This window comes from Hoplias malabaricus, chromosome 5 (genome assembly GCF_029633855.1).
Source record: "Hoplias malabaricus isolate fHopMal1 chromosome 5, fHopMal1.hap1, whole genome shotgun sequence".
Lineage (NCBI taxonomy): Eukaryota > Metazoa > Chordata > Actinopteri > Characiformes > Erythrinidae > Hoplias > Hoplias malabaricus.
The window spans coordinates 58,269,288-58,284,503 of record NC_089804.1 but is presented as its reverse complement, the minus strand read 5'-3'; the positions used below and the strand labels follow the sequence as shown (position 1 = coordinate 58,284,503).

At 42.4% G+C, this 15,216-nt stretch overlaps 1 protein-coding gene across 2 annotated transcripts in view; it reads left to right on the top strand.

The window, feature by feature from the left end:
• Positions 1-2,010: 2,010 nt before the first annotated feature.
• Positions 2,011-15,216, top strand: part of LOC136697784 (cadherin-like protein 26) — a 26,608-nt gene continuing 13,402 nt past the window's right edge. For both annotated transcript variants that reach the window (XM_066673040.1, XM_066673039.1), the window contains exons 1-7: positions 2,011-2,092; positions 10,196-10,315; positions 11,897-12,046; positions 12,217-12,361; positions 13,749-13,921; positions 14,303-14,434; positions 14,780-14,962. In XM_066673040.1, coding sequence (XP_066529137.1) covers positions 2,057-2,092; positions 10,196-10,315; positions 11,897-12,046; positions 12,217-12,361; positions 13,749-13,921; positions 14,303-14,434; positions 14,780-14,962 — 939 coding nt within the window. In that variant the 5' untranslated portion in view covers positions 2,011-2,056. The remainder of the gene's footprint in view (positions 2,093-10,195; positions 10,316-11,896; positions 12,047-12,216; positions 12,362-13,748; positions 13,922-14,302; positions 14,435-14,779; positions 14,963-15,216) is intronic.

Below are 15,216 nucleotides of genomic sequence, written 5' to 3'. Positions count from 1 at the left end.
TCTCCCCAGTTATTACTTTTATCCCAATCACAGCCTCTGAGAGTCTACACCGATCAGACACACTACCCCCAGCCTCAGGAGACATGTGAAGCAAACCCACAGCTTCTTCTTGAACTGCAGCTTACACAGTGTACACAGCTTACACACATTTAATGCCTGTAGGAGAATGCAAACTGCCCAGATCTGTCACATCAGCCAACAGATGCCTGGACCAGTTAGCATCATAATGAGAGATGGGAGAGATGGGCTGTCCCACCCAGAAAGAGAGGCCAACCGTATAGGGTATCACATGCGTCCAAAGTCCCATCACTCAGCTCTAGATACTATTAACAAAGCATGGTGTTCCTCAGGGCTCTGTACTAGGATCACTCATGTTTCAGAGAAGATGTTAATGAACTTTAACAATTTTTATATCATCAATTTAAAGTGAGGAATTAATTCATTCATTCATTCATAGTCTGTAACCCTTATCCAGTTCAGGGCAGTGGTGGATCCGGAGCCTACCCAGAATCTGGGTGCAGGGTGGGAACACACCAAGGAACACACACTCACACATTCACTTACACACTCACACCTATGGACACTTTTGAGTCACCAATCCACCCACCAACGAGTGTTTTTGGAGCGTAGGAGGAAACCGGAGCACGCGGCGGAAACCCATGTAGACACAGGGAGAACACACCCCAGGACCCTGGAGCTGTGTGACTGAGACACTTCCTGTAGCACCACTGTGCCGCCCTGGAATTGGAAACGGTTAAAAAAACACAAAGAAATTGGAAAAATTGAAGCCACTTTTTGTTTCCAGAGAAGCTCAGAATATTTGACTCATTTAGGAGTGGTTCTTCTAAATAACACAGAAAGATAATGTCACAAACACACACACACACACACACACACACACACACACAGTCTCTCTCTAAATCATTTCCATTTATGTGTTCAACATTCACACTACATCACTGAGAATGAAAGAATGAACCACTGCTCAAATCACCCCTGCTCTGTGGAGGGGCTTCAGCATCAAAGAACAGGGTGAAACGGGGGCTTACAAAGTATGCAGAGCAACAGATGGTGGAGCTGATAGATCAGACAATGAGGTGGTTTAATTCTGTGCCTGAATGGTTTATACAGATGGACTTGGGACAGTGTCCCTCATCTTTACCTCTGCACTGTGAGGGCACTGAAATGAACGTTTTACTCAGAGAGGTTTACTGGAGTTCTGAGGACAGAGATTAACATTTTATAGCAGTGTCTACGGGACCTGGGAGAGAACAGTCTACTAGAAATGTTCCTTTATTATCATAACAAATTACAAGATACATTTAAAGAATAAAATGGAGTGGTCACTGTATTGTATTTACACTCACTGTAGATTTTATCAGCTCCACTGACCACACAGAAGCACTTTGTACTTTTACACTTACAGACTGTAGTCCTTCTGTTGTTATGCATACTTTATTACCCCCCTCTCCCCCTGTTCCTCAGCGCTCAGGACCCCCACAGAGCAGGTGTGATGTGGTGGTGGATCATTCTCAGCGCTGCAGTGACACTGTCGTGGTGGTGGTGTGTTAGTGTGTGTTGTGCTGGTGTAGAGTGGATCAGACACAGCAGTGCTGTTCTGTGGGGATCCTGAGCGCTGAAGAACAGGGGGAAAGGTGGGTAATAAAGTATGCATAACAACAGGTAGAGCACAGTCTGTAAGTGTAGAAGTACAGAGCGCTCCTGTGTGGTCAGTGCTGATAGAGTTGACAGTGAGTGTAGGTTGTTTTTAATGTTTTGGCTGATTCCTGTGTACATTCTCCCCTGGTGTTGACTAAATATAATACGTCCTATAGATATATATCACACCTGTGGACCCGCTCTCTCTGTGGATTGTGTGTTGCGTTTGTGTTCAGCTGCTGATCTCATATCCTTGTCTGTAAGTAAACACACCCCACACACTCCTCTCAGTCTCCCTCCCCCTCCCTCCACACTTCACAGCTCAGAGAAACCTGAGAGAAAGCAGCAGAGGAGAAAGTGCAGCACGTTCTCAGACACAAGATCCAGCGAGGGAACCATGAAGACCATCACTGCGACCCTCGTCCTGTCTCTGGTGAGTCAGCCCCGGAGACGGGGGTTTGTACCGTGTGTGTTACCTGTGTGTTACACGTCTCTGTGCTGGTTTCATAAAATCTACTTGTTCTTATTAATAGCTTTTTATGTTTTTAATTTTTATTTCGTTATTTATTTATTGTTTGCCTCTGTATTTTTAGCTAAAGCTCTTCTTTTTAAGATCTCTGTATATTTTTATATACTGCTGCAATCCCATTATATATGTCACATGACAATAAAGCCTTTAGTCTCTCACTTACTTTCCCAAGAAAAACGTTGTGAAAAATATTAAGTTCATTGCAATTCTGCAAATCTTAAGAAGTTCTAAAATATTGTCTTAAGAAAGTCTTCAGTGTTTATTCCTCTGTAGTTTATTGACCAAAAGATTCAAGTTCACCATTATTTACCTGATGTAGAAACTAACACTATTCTATCTGCACTTTTAAATGCGACATTGTTGATAGTGACTCTATTTAAACTCATCATTTTAGACGTTTACCTGAACTCTACTCAACTCTAAGACCAGTGTGAGGCTTTCAAAGGGTTAAGAAACGAGTTAGGAGCATATTTCTAAAGAAGATCATCTGCTTTTGGAGTTTTTCTGAAAAGAAAAGAAAATTTCCTTAAGAATATTTTTGAAGAATTTGAATAATTCTCTTAAAGGGACGCTAAGTAAGATTTGGGGGTTTTATTTGCTGCTGGGGCTCTCTTTAGTGTAATTAATTATTCACAGCACTGTACTGAAATCAATGATCAGAGAGAAACTTCCTACCCTCCGCCACAACATACATAGTGCAGTTTCTTCAGCGCTGAAGGCAGAGGCCTCTGTTCCCTCTGTTACAGGTCAGTGAAGCATCACAATCATTTTGAAGCTGTAGTTTTGAGGCAAAAATATTATACAGTGTTCAAAAGTAGAATTTCTTTCTTTTCTTTTCTGAGACAGAGTACGGTTCATTAAAGTTCCACAAAGAGAACCCTGACCCTAACCAAAGTGCTGGTACAAGATGAACCCCAGGGCAGATCTGCAGACCCCCAGTACACGAGTTTACAGGTTCTCCCTGTGTAGAAAAAGTTCATTAATAGAAATGCTCCAAAATGACTCTCTGAATATAATCTTTTTTACATTGACTTTCATTAAATTACGAAGGTATTTTCCTCTATTTTCTTTGGACGGCGATGACTGATGATACATTTCTCTGGATTTAAAAACGCCTGCCGTGGGAGACGTTCTAAACACAGTGAGCTGTTTCTGCTGAAGAAAGGTTGGGCCACATTTGAACGTCAGCCACAGCCGCGAGCGAGGAACAGTTGCCAGTAGCTGAGTTGCAGATGTCTGCGCTCTGGGAGTGGAGAATGGATAAAGGAGCGTCTGAAATGTAGCTTGGGGCCAAATGTAAATTATAAAACCTTAAACTGTATCCCGTACGTCACTGGTGACCAGCGCAGTGAGGCCAGAGCAGGACGTGCTGCGAGTCAGAAAGTGTTCCATTGAAAGGAGTTGTCTTAAGCAGTAAAGCTGCAGAAGACTGTGATGGGTTTGTTCTGTTCTTGGGGATAAAACTGTGTCCAAAAGTCTGTGTGAATTTGGGTTTAGGCCATTTACGTTTGCACCTCATATTACTACTGTGTGCCTCATGGTGACGCAGCAGGTAGTGTCTCAGTCACAGTAATGTTGTTTGTTCTCCCTGTGTCTGTGTGGGTTTCCTCCGGGTGACTGTCTGTGAGGAGTGTGGTGTGTTCTCCCTGTGTCTGCGTGGGTTTCCTCTGGGTGACTGTCTGTGAGGAGTGTGGTGTGTTCTCCCTGTGTCTGCGTGGGTTTCCTCCGGGTGACTGTCTGTGAGGAGTGTGGTGTGTTCTCTCTGTGTCTGCGTGGGTTTCCTCAGGGTGACTGTCTGTGAGGAGTGTGGTGTGTTCTCTCTGTGTCTGCGTGGGTTTCCTCCGGGTGACTGTCTGTGAGGAGTGTGGTGTGTTCTCCCTGTGTCTGCGTGGGTTTCCTCTGGGTGACTGTCTGTGAGGAGTGTGGTGTGTTCTCCCTGTGTCTGCGTGGGTTTCCTCGGTGTGTGTTTGTTGCTCTGTGAAGGACTGGCACCCCTCCAGGGTGTGTTTCCGCCTTGCGCCCAGTGATTCCGGGTAGGTTCAGGACCCACTGCCGCCCTGAACTGGATAATGGTTATAGACTATGAATGAATGGATGAATATTATCACTGGTGGCGTTGGCTCATTCAGACAGTGACCTGCTGGACCCCAGTTGCTGTAAAATCAGGTCCCTGACAGAGAACACACTTCTGTCTTTAGGTGTCAGAGGGGGTCAATCAGTTTAGTCTCGTCGTAGTCTTAACGTACGCTCAGAACGAACACATCAGTTCCTCTGCTTTCCTTCCGTCACAGTTCTAAAAACAGCAGATATGAAACATATGTAAATATAAACAAACAAAAAAGCAGGAGATAATCAAATAAGGGAAAGGAAAGTGTATATTCTGTACTATGTCCATAGGCTATTCTCAAAGTGTGTACTAAATATAATTGGCATTAATAAAGTGTGTACTAAACTATAGACAGGGAGACAGACAGAGATAGACAGACAGACAGACAGACAGAGATAGATAGATAGAGAGAGAGAGAGAGAGCGAGAGAGAGAGAGAGATAGATAGACAGACAGAGAGATAGACAGAGAGAGAGAGAGAGAGAGACAGAGAGATAGACAGAGAGAGAGAGAGATAGACAGTGAGATAGAGACAGACGGAGAGATAGACAGACAGACAGACAGACAGATAGAGAGATAGACAGAGAGAGAGAGAGAGAGAGAGACTGCGAGATAGAGAAAGACAGACAGAGAGAGAGAGAGATAGACATAGATAGATAGATAGACAGACAGACAGACAGAGAGACAGACAGAGAGACAGACAGAAAGCAGAACTGATCCTAGAATATTCAAAGCTCCACAACATTAGAAACAGTGTGTGTGTGTGTGTGTGTGTGTGTGAGTGACTGGGTGATTATGTGACACTATCCACAGGTGTGTGTGTGCGTGTGTGTGTGTGTGTGTGTGTGTGTGTGTGTGTGTGTGTGTGTGTGTGTGTGTGTGAAAGGAAGGTAAAAGCAGATAAAGGCAGCTTTAATAATGAGTCACTGAGAGCAGCGAGAGTTCAGAACAAACACAGAAGAGACGTCTCAGGACAGTTTTCATTTTTGGTGAAAAATCAGGACAAACGTTTGACGCTTTTTAAATGTTTTTGTTTTATTCCAAACAAGATGTTTTTATTCTTTTCATTAACAAATGACCCTGAGTTTTTCCTTTTAGTTCCTGTGGCTAAGGCCTGTCATGACAGCTTTATTTATTTATTTATTTATTTATTTATTTATTTATTTATTTATTTATTATTTTATGGTTGATTTATCGGTCCCAGAAATAATCACAAAAAACAATATTACTGTCATTTTAAGACCATTTCATGCCACTGATACAATAATGATTTAATGATGCATTTAATTCTTTAAGAGCAATGAACTTTTAGCTCAAACTAATTTATTAAGAATATTTAGATTTTTGAAGCTGAAATATAAAAATGTTATAAATAAAACCACAATAAAATAAATCCCAGAGTTTTCAACCAAATGAACTTAAAGGCCCCAGAACAGAGAGAGCAGAGGACACCAGAGCGAGGGGCGAACACCCCGCAGACGTCAAACAAACACACAGTGAACACAGGGAACAACACTGAGGTCAGCAGCAATCACCGAGGAACTGTCTGTTTGTGATAAAATAAGAACGTAGTTATCGTGACAGGCCCTAGGTGCAGTGTTAAATATCTGCAGTGGAACCAGCCTGGGACCGGCCGTGGATGTTGAGGGAGGAGACTGAACCCCGTGTGTGTCTCAGGGAAGAATAGAAATGAGGATGTAGTTCTGGCAAATGGTGCATAACTGAAAAGTGTTTATTTAGTGTTTAACAGGTGTTTTACTGGATGCTCCTTAGAGCAGAGGGGTCCAGCTGCGTTCTTCTGAACCCTGTGTGTGCCCCGAAACGAGCCGGTAATTAAATGCGTGCATCGCTTTCTTTGAGTATGTGGATGTTGATCATCATTGTACAGCAGTATGACATCGTTTAGACTCTCTCTCTCACACACACACACACACACACACACGCGAACACATGAACACATGCGTGTGTGTGGTTTTGGCTTGGAGATAAAGGTCTATGAAGAATCTTAATTGGCTTTGAACCTTCAGGAATGTCCTTCACGCCCTTCATTTCCTCAACACAAAGAACCAGCCATGGCTTAATCGTTAGCGACACAAGCGACGCTGAGTCCCAGGATCGACAGGAAAACTAGGGGCAGTGAAGGAACTGCACTGCAGCGTTGTCCTGGGGCACATGCTTCTGTAAACTGGTTCTAAAGATGCCCCTGGACCAGGGTTTTTCATTATTTCAAAGTTTCCTAAAGGACCGTTCACACATCTAAACCTCAGAGCTCTGAGAAACTCAAGCAGCACTGCTGTGTCTGATCCACACATACCACCAGCACAACACACACTAATGAGAGTGATCCATCTCCAGATCAATCATAGCTGAAGTGATAATGGACAAATACATGCCGCTATACCACAGAAGCCACGCCCTGAACCTCACACGAGTTACACATGAAGGCTTCTCTGTGAAAGGCGTGACATCGAGGAAAAATATCAGCGTTCAAAATCAGCGTGAATCCCACCCGTCCGGTTCTGTCCTCTGTGATTCAACGAGGAGAAAACTTTCTGCATCAAAAGTTAAACAACATACCACTCCCCTCACCACAATGTTCAGCTTGAAAAACTTGAATTCTTCACCTTTGGACACAGAAGAAATCAGACCCAACACCAACTAAACCTAGTTCCAGGAGCAGTGTAGGAGTGTGAATACACCCCCCCCCCCCCGTCTCCACAGTGGAACACAGTTCTGTTTCTTAATGAAGCGTCTGTGACCTGCTTTGATCCAACCCCCACGAGCCCCACAGCAGTGTTCTCCCCCTGTGTAAACAGCCCCTGTTCAGAACGCCCGCTTTCAGCACCTGTTCCTTTAAATGATAATGACCCGCTCTCTGTTCACCCCAACCCCGAGCGCACAGCAGTGAGGAGCGAGGAGCAGAAGCTCTGGTTTTTAGCCGTTTTCACTCTGTTCTCTTTCTTCTCCGTTTTTACTCAGTGCTCTTATTTCTCCGCGCTCGTTGTGTCTGTTTTGCTGAGTTTAACCTCGTCTTTGCGCTCTCACATAAACACGGGTACAGCGCTGTGATTGGACAGACTCAGACGAGGGGGCGGGGCCATTCTAAAGTCTCCACACTTTCTTCTTATTTATTGTTGTCTTCAGCTTCGTCTTTTCTGCTTCTTTCCTTTGTTTCTTAGCTCTGCTGGGGCAAGAACATCATGCTGCATTTGACCTTTTGGAGCTTAGGGTTAGGTTTGAGTTTAAGGTTAAGGTCAGGGTTCACAGTGAGAGGACAGGTGTATTAGCCTGTAAATGGCCAGCTGTACACGGTACACATTGTATGAATCCTGGGAGTGGTCTTTTCAGTGAATATGCGGGAAATGATCTAAACTCTAAACAGAGTCTGAAGCCTCACCCCTTTCTAACAACATTGAAAATCTGGATCAGATTCAACAACGATACCACAGCTATTCAGCAGATATTCAGGAGTGATGGATGGATGGATGGATGGATGGAGCGACTTTACAAAGAAAAAACAAAAGTAAAAAAACAACAAAGATAATCTGAAATGTCAAATGTGATTTAATAACACGCCTCTGCCTGATTCAACATGTTCACATCGTCACCCTCCTTCAATAACGTCTCCCTTCCCTGGAGGGACTTTATTAGGTTCACTACCTACAGACTTGGAGATAAATAACCTACAACTTGTAGTAAACACCAATCAGCCAAAACATTAATACTACCCCCTTGTTTCTACATTCACTCCTCCCTCGTTGGTCCACTTTGTAGATGTAGAGTCAGAGACAGTAGCTCATCTGTCGCTGCATAGTGTGTGTCGCTCGTCATCTAGTCCTTCATCAGTGACACAGGACAGCGTTGCCAGATTGGGCAGTTTATGTTTGATAGACAGGAAAGGAGAGCATTACCGCAGTTTGCTAGTTATAAAAGCATGCATAGATTTGTGTGTGTTGCTGTTTTTGTGAAACCTTAATATTACACGAATCCTATTATTAAACTCATATTGGAATATCACTCCTAGGTTGTGTGGCTTGGATTAAATCCTAGTGCATTTATTGTTAGGGTCAGTTTCTCTCTCTGAGACTTTGAACCAATGATCAGTATCTCTGTTTCATCCTGGTTCAGTTATAAAACAAATCTGCGACAAGAAACGCTGTGGTAAAATATATATATAAAACAATAACAGTCCTAAAATTGATCCTTGTGGTACCCCACAGAGGGTAAGAAAATCTGGAGCTCCACAGTGTAAAAACAGGCTTGTTGTTGTTCTGATATAATTTACTACTTACAGCAGGGCAGTCTCCGTGCTATGATTTGTTCTAAAACCTGATTGAAACATCTCTAATTTTGTTTAAAATGACTTAAAAATGCAGTCAGCTGATGAAAAACTAGTTTCTTTAAAATGTGAGTTAAAAACAGAAGATTACAAATAAGTCTGAAACTGTTTGGTGTTAAATTATCAAAGTATCTTTAAGTCCAAGGCTTTATTAAAGCTGTTTTAAATTCAGTAGGGAATACACCAAGCTGTAAAGAGTGATTTACTATATCTGGGACGTCTTCTCTATTAAAATAGTTGTAAAAACTGTAGTTGGAATTGGCTTCAGATTTGTTAATACTTTCCCTGAGTGTTTCAGCATCGACCAGGTTCCAACTTAAGACTGAAGACATCTCACAAGACAATGCCGTCTCCATTATTGTTCATTCAGCCTAGCACCAGGACAACTACAGTTCTCTACAAGTTAAAAATAACAGGCAGTCTCTGAAATGACTTTCACCACGCGTTACCCGATGATTAGTGAAAGCAGGCTGCATTGATAAGATTCTTGATCCTGAAGATACACTCAAATTACATGGTAGACTTACAGAAAAAAACTGAGCACTGTGCAACTGCGCAAATGATATGATAAATGATAAACAGTATTTACACATCGTCTCATTCTGAAGGAAATTCAACAAGGACTTTCACCACGAACTCTCAGCTGGAGACAGAAGACGACAGACTGTCCATCTTTAGGGACTGCAGTAGAGAGTATATGTGAACTTTGAGGTGAATTATCAAACCGAGCATCTTTTACATCAACAGCAAAAATGAGTGAATCATTGCAATGCACTGCTTAGGGTTCATTAAAGCAACAGTAGGTAGCATTTGTACCTTGAAACCGCAGCTTCAAGACTTAACAAAGCATGCAGAGCAACTGGTGGACTACAGTGCACAACCGTGGAACTACACAGTGTTGACACAATGAGACATTGTTAATGTTATGAAAGCAAATACTTAGAAGATGATGAGACCACATTTCATAAAAATGAAAGACTGCCGCCGGTGGAGGGACAAACCGTGAAGCTGCATTTTCAGAGCCTTAAATACCAACATGACCACAATCATAGTCATCTGCTAATTATTCACATAATTCTCTCTCTGTGCTACACGCTACAAGCTAATACTGCTCTGAATCACCAGGCACACACACGCGCGCATACACACACACCCGCACACACACACACACACACACACACCAACACCAACAAGACTAAACAAGAGATTTACACTGGAGTGTATCTTAATGTTTTCTGAGTTATTTAACGTGTGTGTCCTTGGGCTGCAGCCATGTCGTAAAGTTTAGAAAAGAGGAACTGGGACCGATGGTTGATGGTTTGATCCCTTGAACTGGCAGTAAATATCAGGACTGGGCAAGTAAAAGAACAATGTTTTCTCCTCCCTCAACATCCACAGCCAAAGAGGCCTTGAGAAAGGCACCTAACGCCCAACCGCTCCCCAGGAACAAAGGCGGACTGTGTATTTTCACTGGCCCTTTTCACTATATTTTGTTTGTGTGTGTGTGTGTGTCCTGGTTTGTCTTACAGAACGCTCTCTCTCTGTGTGTGTGTGTTTGTCAGTGTATCTGTACTGCAGAAGCAGCTGGAAGTAAGAGGATCAGAGAAAAGAGAGCGTGGATCATTGACAGTTTCAACATCGAGGAGGAGAGTCCAGGGCCCTTCCCGTACCTGCTGGGGACGGTGAGTATCAGGTTTCACACACAGCCTTCAACCAGACGTTAAAGCTGTAAATCTGGAATGAAAAACATTTTGCCTTAAGAAGAACAGCCTCCGCCACCCCCCAACCCAACCTGTCTCTCACTTTCCCTGCTCTCACTCTCACTGAACTTAATCTAAAACACATTACTTTATATTTTTTACACCGTACAATGTCTAGCCTATGAGCTCTTAACTCAGTGTTATTCACACTTTTTTTAGCAATGACAGCCTTTTTTACTTTCATTAACAGTCATTTGGATTCATTTGACCCCTTATCAAACTGGCTTCAGTAATCAATTAAGATATTTGGACTTAATTATGTTCATGTGGGAAAAAGCTGAGGCACATTTATATGAGGCGTGCTCTGACATGCACATCGCACTCTGTGCCCCTGATTTGAAGTATTTCAACTTACTTTCCTCATCCAAATGTGACCCCACTGAATATGCAGTACACGTGATACAGGTGACTCTTGACCAAGCAGTTAATTTGATGATTTGGGAATCGTGTGTGGACTTTTTCATCTGATTCATTTCATTTTACTGGACCATTTCTCCAGCTTTTTTCATTTTATTCATTTAGTTTTACTGGAACAATTGTCAATCGGGCTTCAATTGAATGTGGGCTGATATTTGGACTAAATTATTTTTGTTTAAAAAAGGCTGATCCGCATTATTTAAAGGAGCTGCGATGGAACATAATGCCTAGTGTGATCTATAGGTCGAGTCAAAAGTTACAGGATGCCCTTTTATTTCAGGCTGTGTCCTGAACATGGCCGCTATCTTGAAAACTGCCATTTTAAATCAAGGGCAAGTTTCTGTAACAAACCTATAACGAGCCTGTAACAAACCTATAACGAGCCTGTAACAAACCTATAACTAGCCTGTAACAAACCTATATCAAACCTGTAACAAACCTATAACTAGCCTGTAACAACCCTATAACAAACCTGAAACAAACCTATACCTTGCCTGTAACAAATCTATAACGAGCCTGTAACAAACCTATAACTAGCCTGTAACAAACCTATATCAAACCTGTAACAAACCTATAACTAGCCTGTAACAAACCTATAACTAGCCTGTAACAAACCTATAACAAACCTATAACAAGCCAGTAACAAATCTATAACGAGCCTGTAACAAATCTATAACTAGCCTGTAACAAACCTATAACAAACCTGTAACAAACCTATAACTACCCTGTAACAAACCTATAACGAACCTGTAACAAATCTATAACGAGCCTGTAACAAATCTATAACTAGCCTGTAACAAACCTGTAACAAACCTATAACTACCCTGTAACAAACCTATAATGAGCCTGTAACAAATCTATAACAAGCCTGTAACAAATCTATAACAAGCCTGTAACAAACCTATAACAAACCTGTAACAAACCTATAACGAGCCTGTAATGAGCCTGTAACGAACAACAGCAATCAATTCCTTAGGAAATTGAGCACAATGGCTTCCCTCACTTATACAAAGCAGCAGTCTCTCTATCACAGACCTACACAAATCAACCAAGTGAAAACAGGTCTAGTGTGTCTTTGTATTTTAGATTGAACTGGACCGGAAATATCTGGTGAACTTTGGGCTCAGAGGCAGCGGTGTTGACCAAGACCCTGTTGGAGTTCTGGACATCGATCAAAAAAATGGCAGGGTCATGGTTAATAGGAAGGTTGACTACGAGAGTCATCAGATCCTCAAGGTATGAACATGTTCACATTTCACATTCATCAGAACTGAAGCGTATCCCTGCCATCATATCATAACACAGTGAGAAACTACAGAGATCATAAAGAGAAACAAGAACCACATGACAGAGAAACGACATACATTTTAAGATCTCGCATTTGATGAAGGCTATCTCTGTTGTAGCTAGTATTTGAAGCACGGAATCAGTCCAATAACCAAGTGGACACAAGGCTTGGGGTTGAGATCAAGATCTTGGATATTAATGACCATGCGCCAATATTTCAAAGACCGACCTACAAGGATGATGTGGAGGAGTCCCTTACTCAAGGTAATCCACCATAAACACCCTTACACTAAACACTCACCTACACCTCCTCAGGTCAACACACCCTTACACTAAAGACTCACCTACACCTCCTCAGGTCAACACACCCTTACACTAAACACTCACCTACACCTCCTCAGGTCAACACACCCTTACACTAAACACTCACCTACATCTCCTCAGGTCAACACACCCTTACACTAAACACTCACCTACACCTCCTCAGGTCAACGCTCCCTTACATTAAACACTCACCTACACCTCCTCAGGTCAACACTCCCTTACACTAAACACTCACCTACACCTCCTCAGGTCAACACTCCCTTACACTAAACACTCACCTACACCTCCTCAGGTCAACACTCCCTTATACTAAACACTCACCTACACCTCCTCAGGTCAACACACCCTTACACTAAACATTCACCTACACCTCCTCAGGTCAACACTCCCTTACACTAAACACTCACCTACACCTCCTCAGGTCAACACTCCCTTACACTAAACACTCACCTACACCTCCTCAGGTCAACACTCCCTTACACTAAACACTCACCTACACCTCCTCAGGTCAACACACCCTTACACTAAACACTCACCTACACCTCCTTAGGTCAACACACCCTTACACTAAACACTCACCTACACCTCCTCAGGTCAACACTCCCTTACACTAAACACTCACTTACACCTCCTCAGGTCAACACTCCCTTACACTAAACACTCACCTACACCTCCTCAGGTCAACACTCCCTTACACTAAACACTCACCTACACCTCCTCAGGACAACACTCCCTTACACTAAACACTCACCTACACCTCCTCAGGTCAACACTCCCTTACACTAAACACTCACCTACACCTCCTCAGGTCAACATACCCTTACACTAAACACTCACCTACACCTCCTCAGGTCAACACTCCCTTACACTAAACACTCACCTACACCTCCTCAGGTCAACACTCCCTTACACTAAACACTCACCTACACCTCCTCAGGTCAACACTCCCTTACACTAAACACTCACCTACACCTCCTCAGGTCAACACTCCCTTACACTAAACACTCACCTACACGTCCTTAGGTCAACACACCCTTACACTAAACACTCACCTACATCTCTTTAGGTTCAAAACTCCCTTACACTAAACACTCACCTACACCTCTTTAGGTTCAACACTCCCTTACACTAAACACTCACCTACACCTCCTCAGGTTAACACTCCCTTACACTAAACACTCACCTACACCTCCTCAGGTCAACACACCCTTACACTAAACACTCACCTACATCTCTTTAGGTTCAACACTCCCTTACACTAAACACTCACCTACACCTCCTCAGGTCAACACTCCCTTACACTAAACACTCACCTACATCTCTTTAGGTTCAACAGTGTTGACAGTGATGGCCACAGATAAGGATGACTCTCAAACTCCCAATGGAACATTTGGCTTCAGGATCGTGTCTGTAACGCCGAAAAAAGACAATGTCGAGTTTTACCTGACATCTAGCTCAACAGTTGGAGTCATATCGTTTAAGGGCTGCTTGGATTATGAGGTAAATAGCATAATTTTAATACAGTTTCTCAGATGTTGACAAGTAGCTGTTTATATGAAGATCAGCTTCTGGAAGATAATTAAATATTAGCAGGCAATCACTAATGTCCTATACGGCTACTCATTTATAGGAGAGTCTATATAAATCTGTCCTAAATCTTCTAAAAATATTAATACCTCATTTCTAATTTTGCTAATCTATTGTTATAAATGATGTTCAGTATTTTCTCAGGTTTTATTCATTTGCCTTTTAATTGTTTATTTTTATTCCAGATTCAGGCCTTTAAATAAAGTCTAGACTGCATCATAAAGAGTGGTTTTATTTGCTCTTTATTATTTTCTCTTTGGAAACATCCTGAAAATTTGCTGCTTTTATTTGCAGAAAGCAAAAAGTTATCAAATCCTGGTAGAAGCTAAAGATAATGGACCAAAAGTGCAGCTCTCCAGCACAAGTACCGTAACATTGAATGTCGTCGACAAGAACAATCATCTCCCGGTCATCACTGGACAAAGGGTAAGTACCAAACTTTTAAATAAAAAATTCAATATGTAAAATATTAATAATAATCTGGTTAAACTCGTTTTCATGTGCGAATATGTGTCTGTGCAGCATGGTGGCGCTGCAGGTAGTGGCGCTATCACACAGCTCCAGTGTCCAGGGGCTGTGGGTTCTAACCCTGCCTTGGGTTACTGTCTGTGAGGAGTGTAGTGTGTTTTCCCTGTGACAGAGTGGGTTTTCTCCAGGCCATGTTTGGTAGACTTAGTGATTGTGTAATTGTAGTTAATGTATTCCAGGTGTGTTTATAAAACATGAATTTATATGTTTGGGAATTCTGTGTAATGTACCTGTGGTTTCCAGGGCCCTGGGAAGATAAAAGAGCGCGAGAGTGGAGTGGAAGTGCTGCGTTTAATAGTGTTTGACAAAGACAGTAATGGCAGCGACGCATGGCGAGCCAAGTTCAAAATTCACGGAGATAACGAGGGGTATTTCAAGATAGAGACGGACCCAGTGACAAATGAAGGAATACTAACAGTTTTGAAGGTACAGTAGCAATCAAAACTTTGGACACTCCCACTCAAGGAGGGTTTCCTTTGTTTTGGGCCGTTTTCCACATGCTGTGAATGTACAGCACCAGTCAAAAGTTTGGACACATCTCATTCAATGTTTTATTTTTTATCATTTTCTCTGTTGTAAATGAATGTGGAAGACATTAAAACTCTGACAGAACACATATGGAGTGATGCAGTAAACAACAAAATGTTAAATGAAGCAGACTCTTCTTTAGACTCTTCACA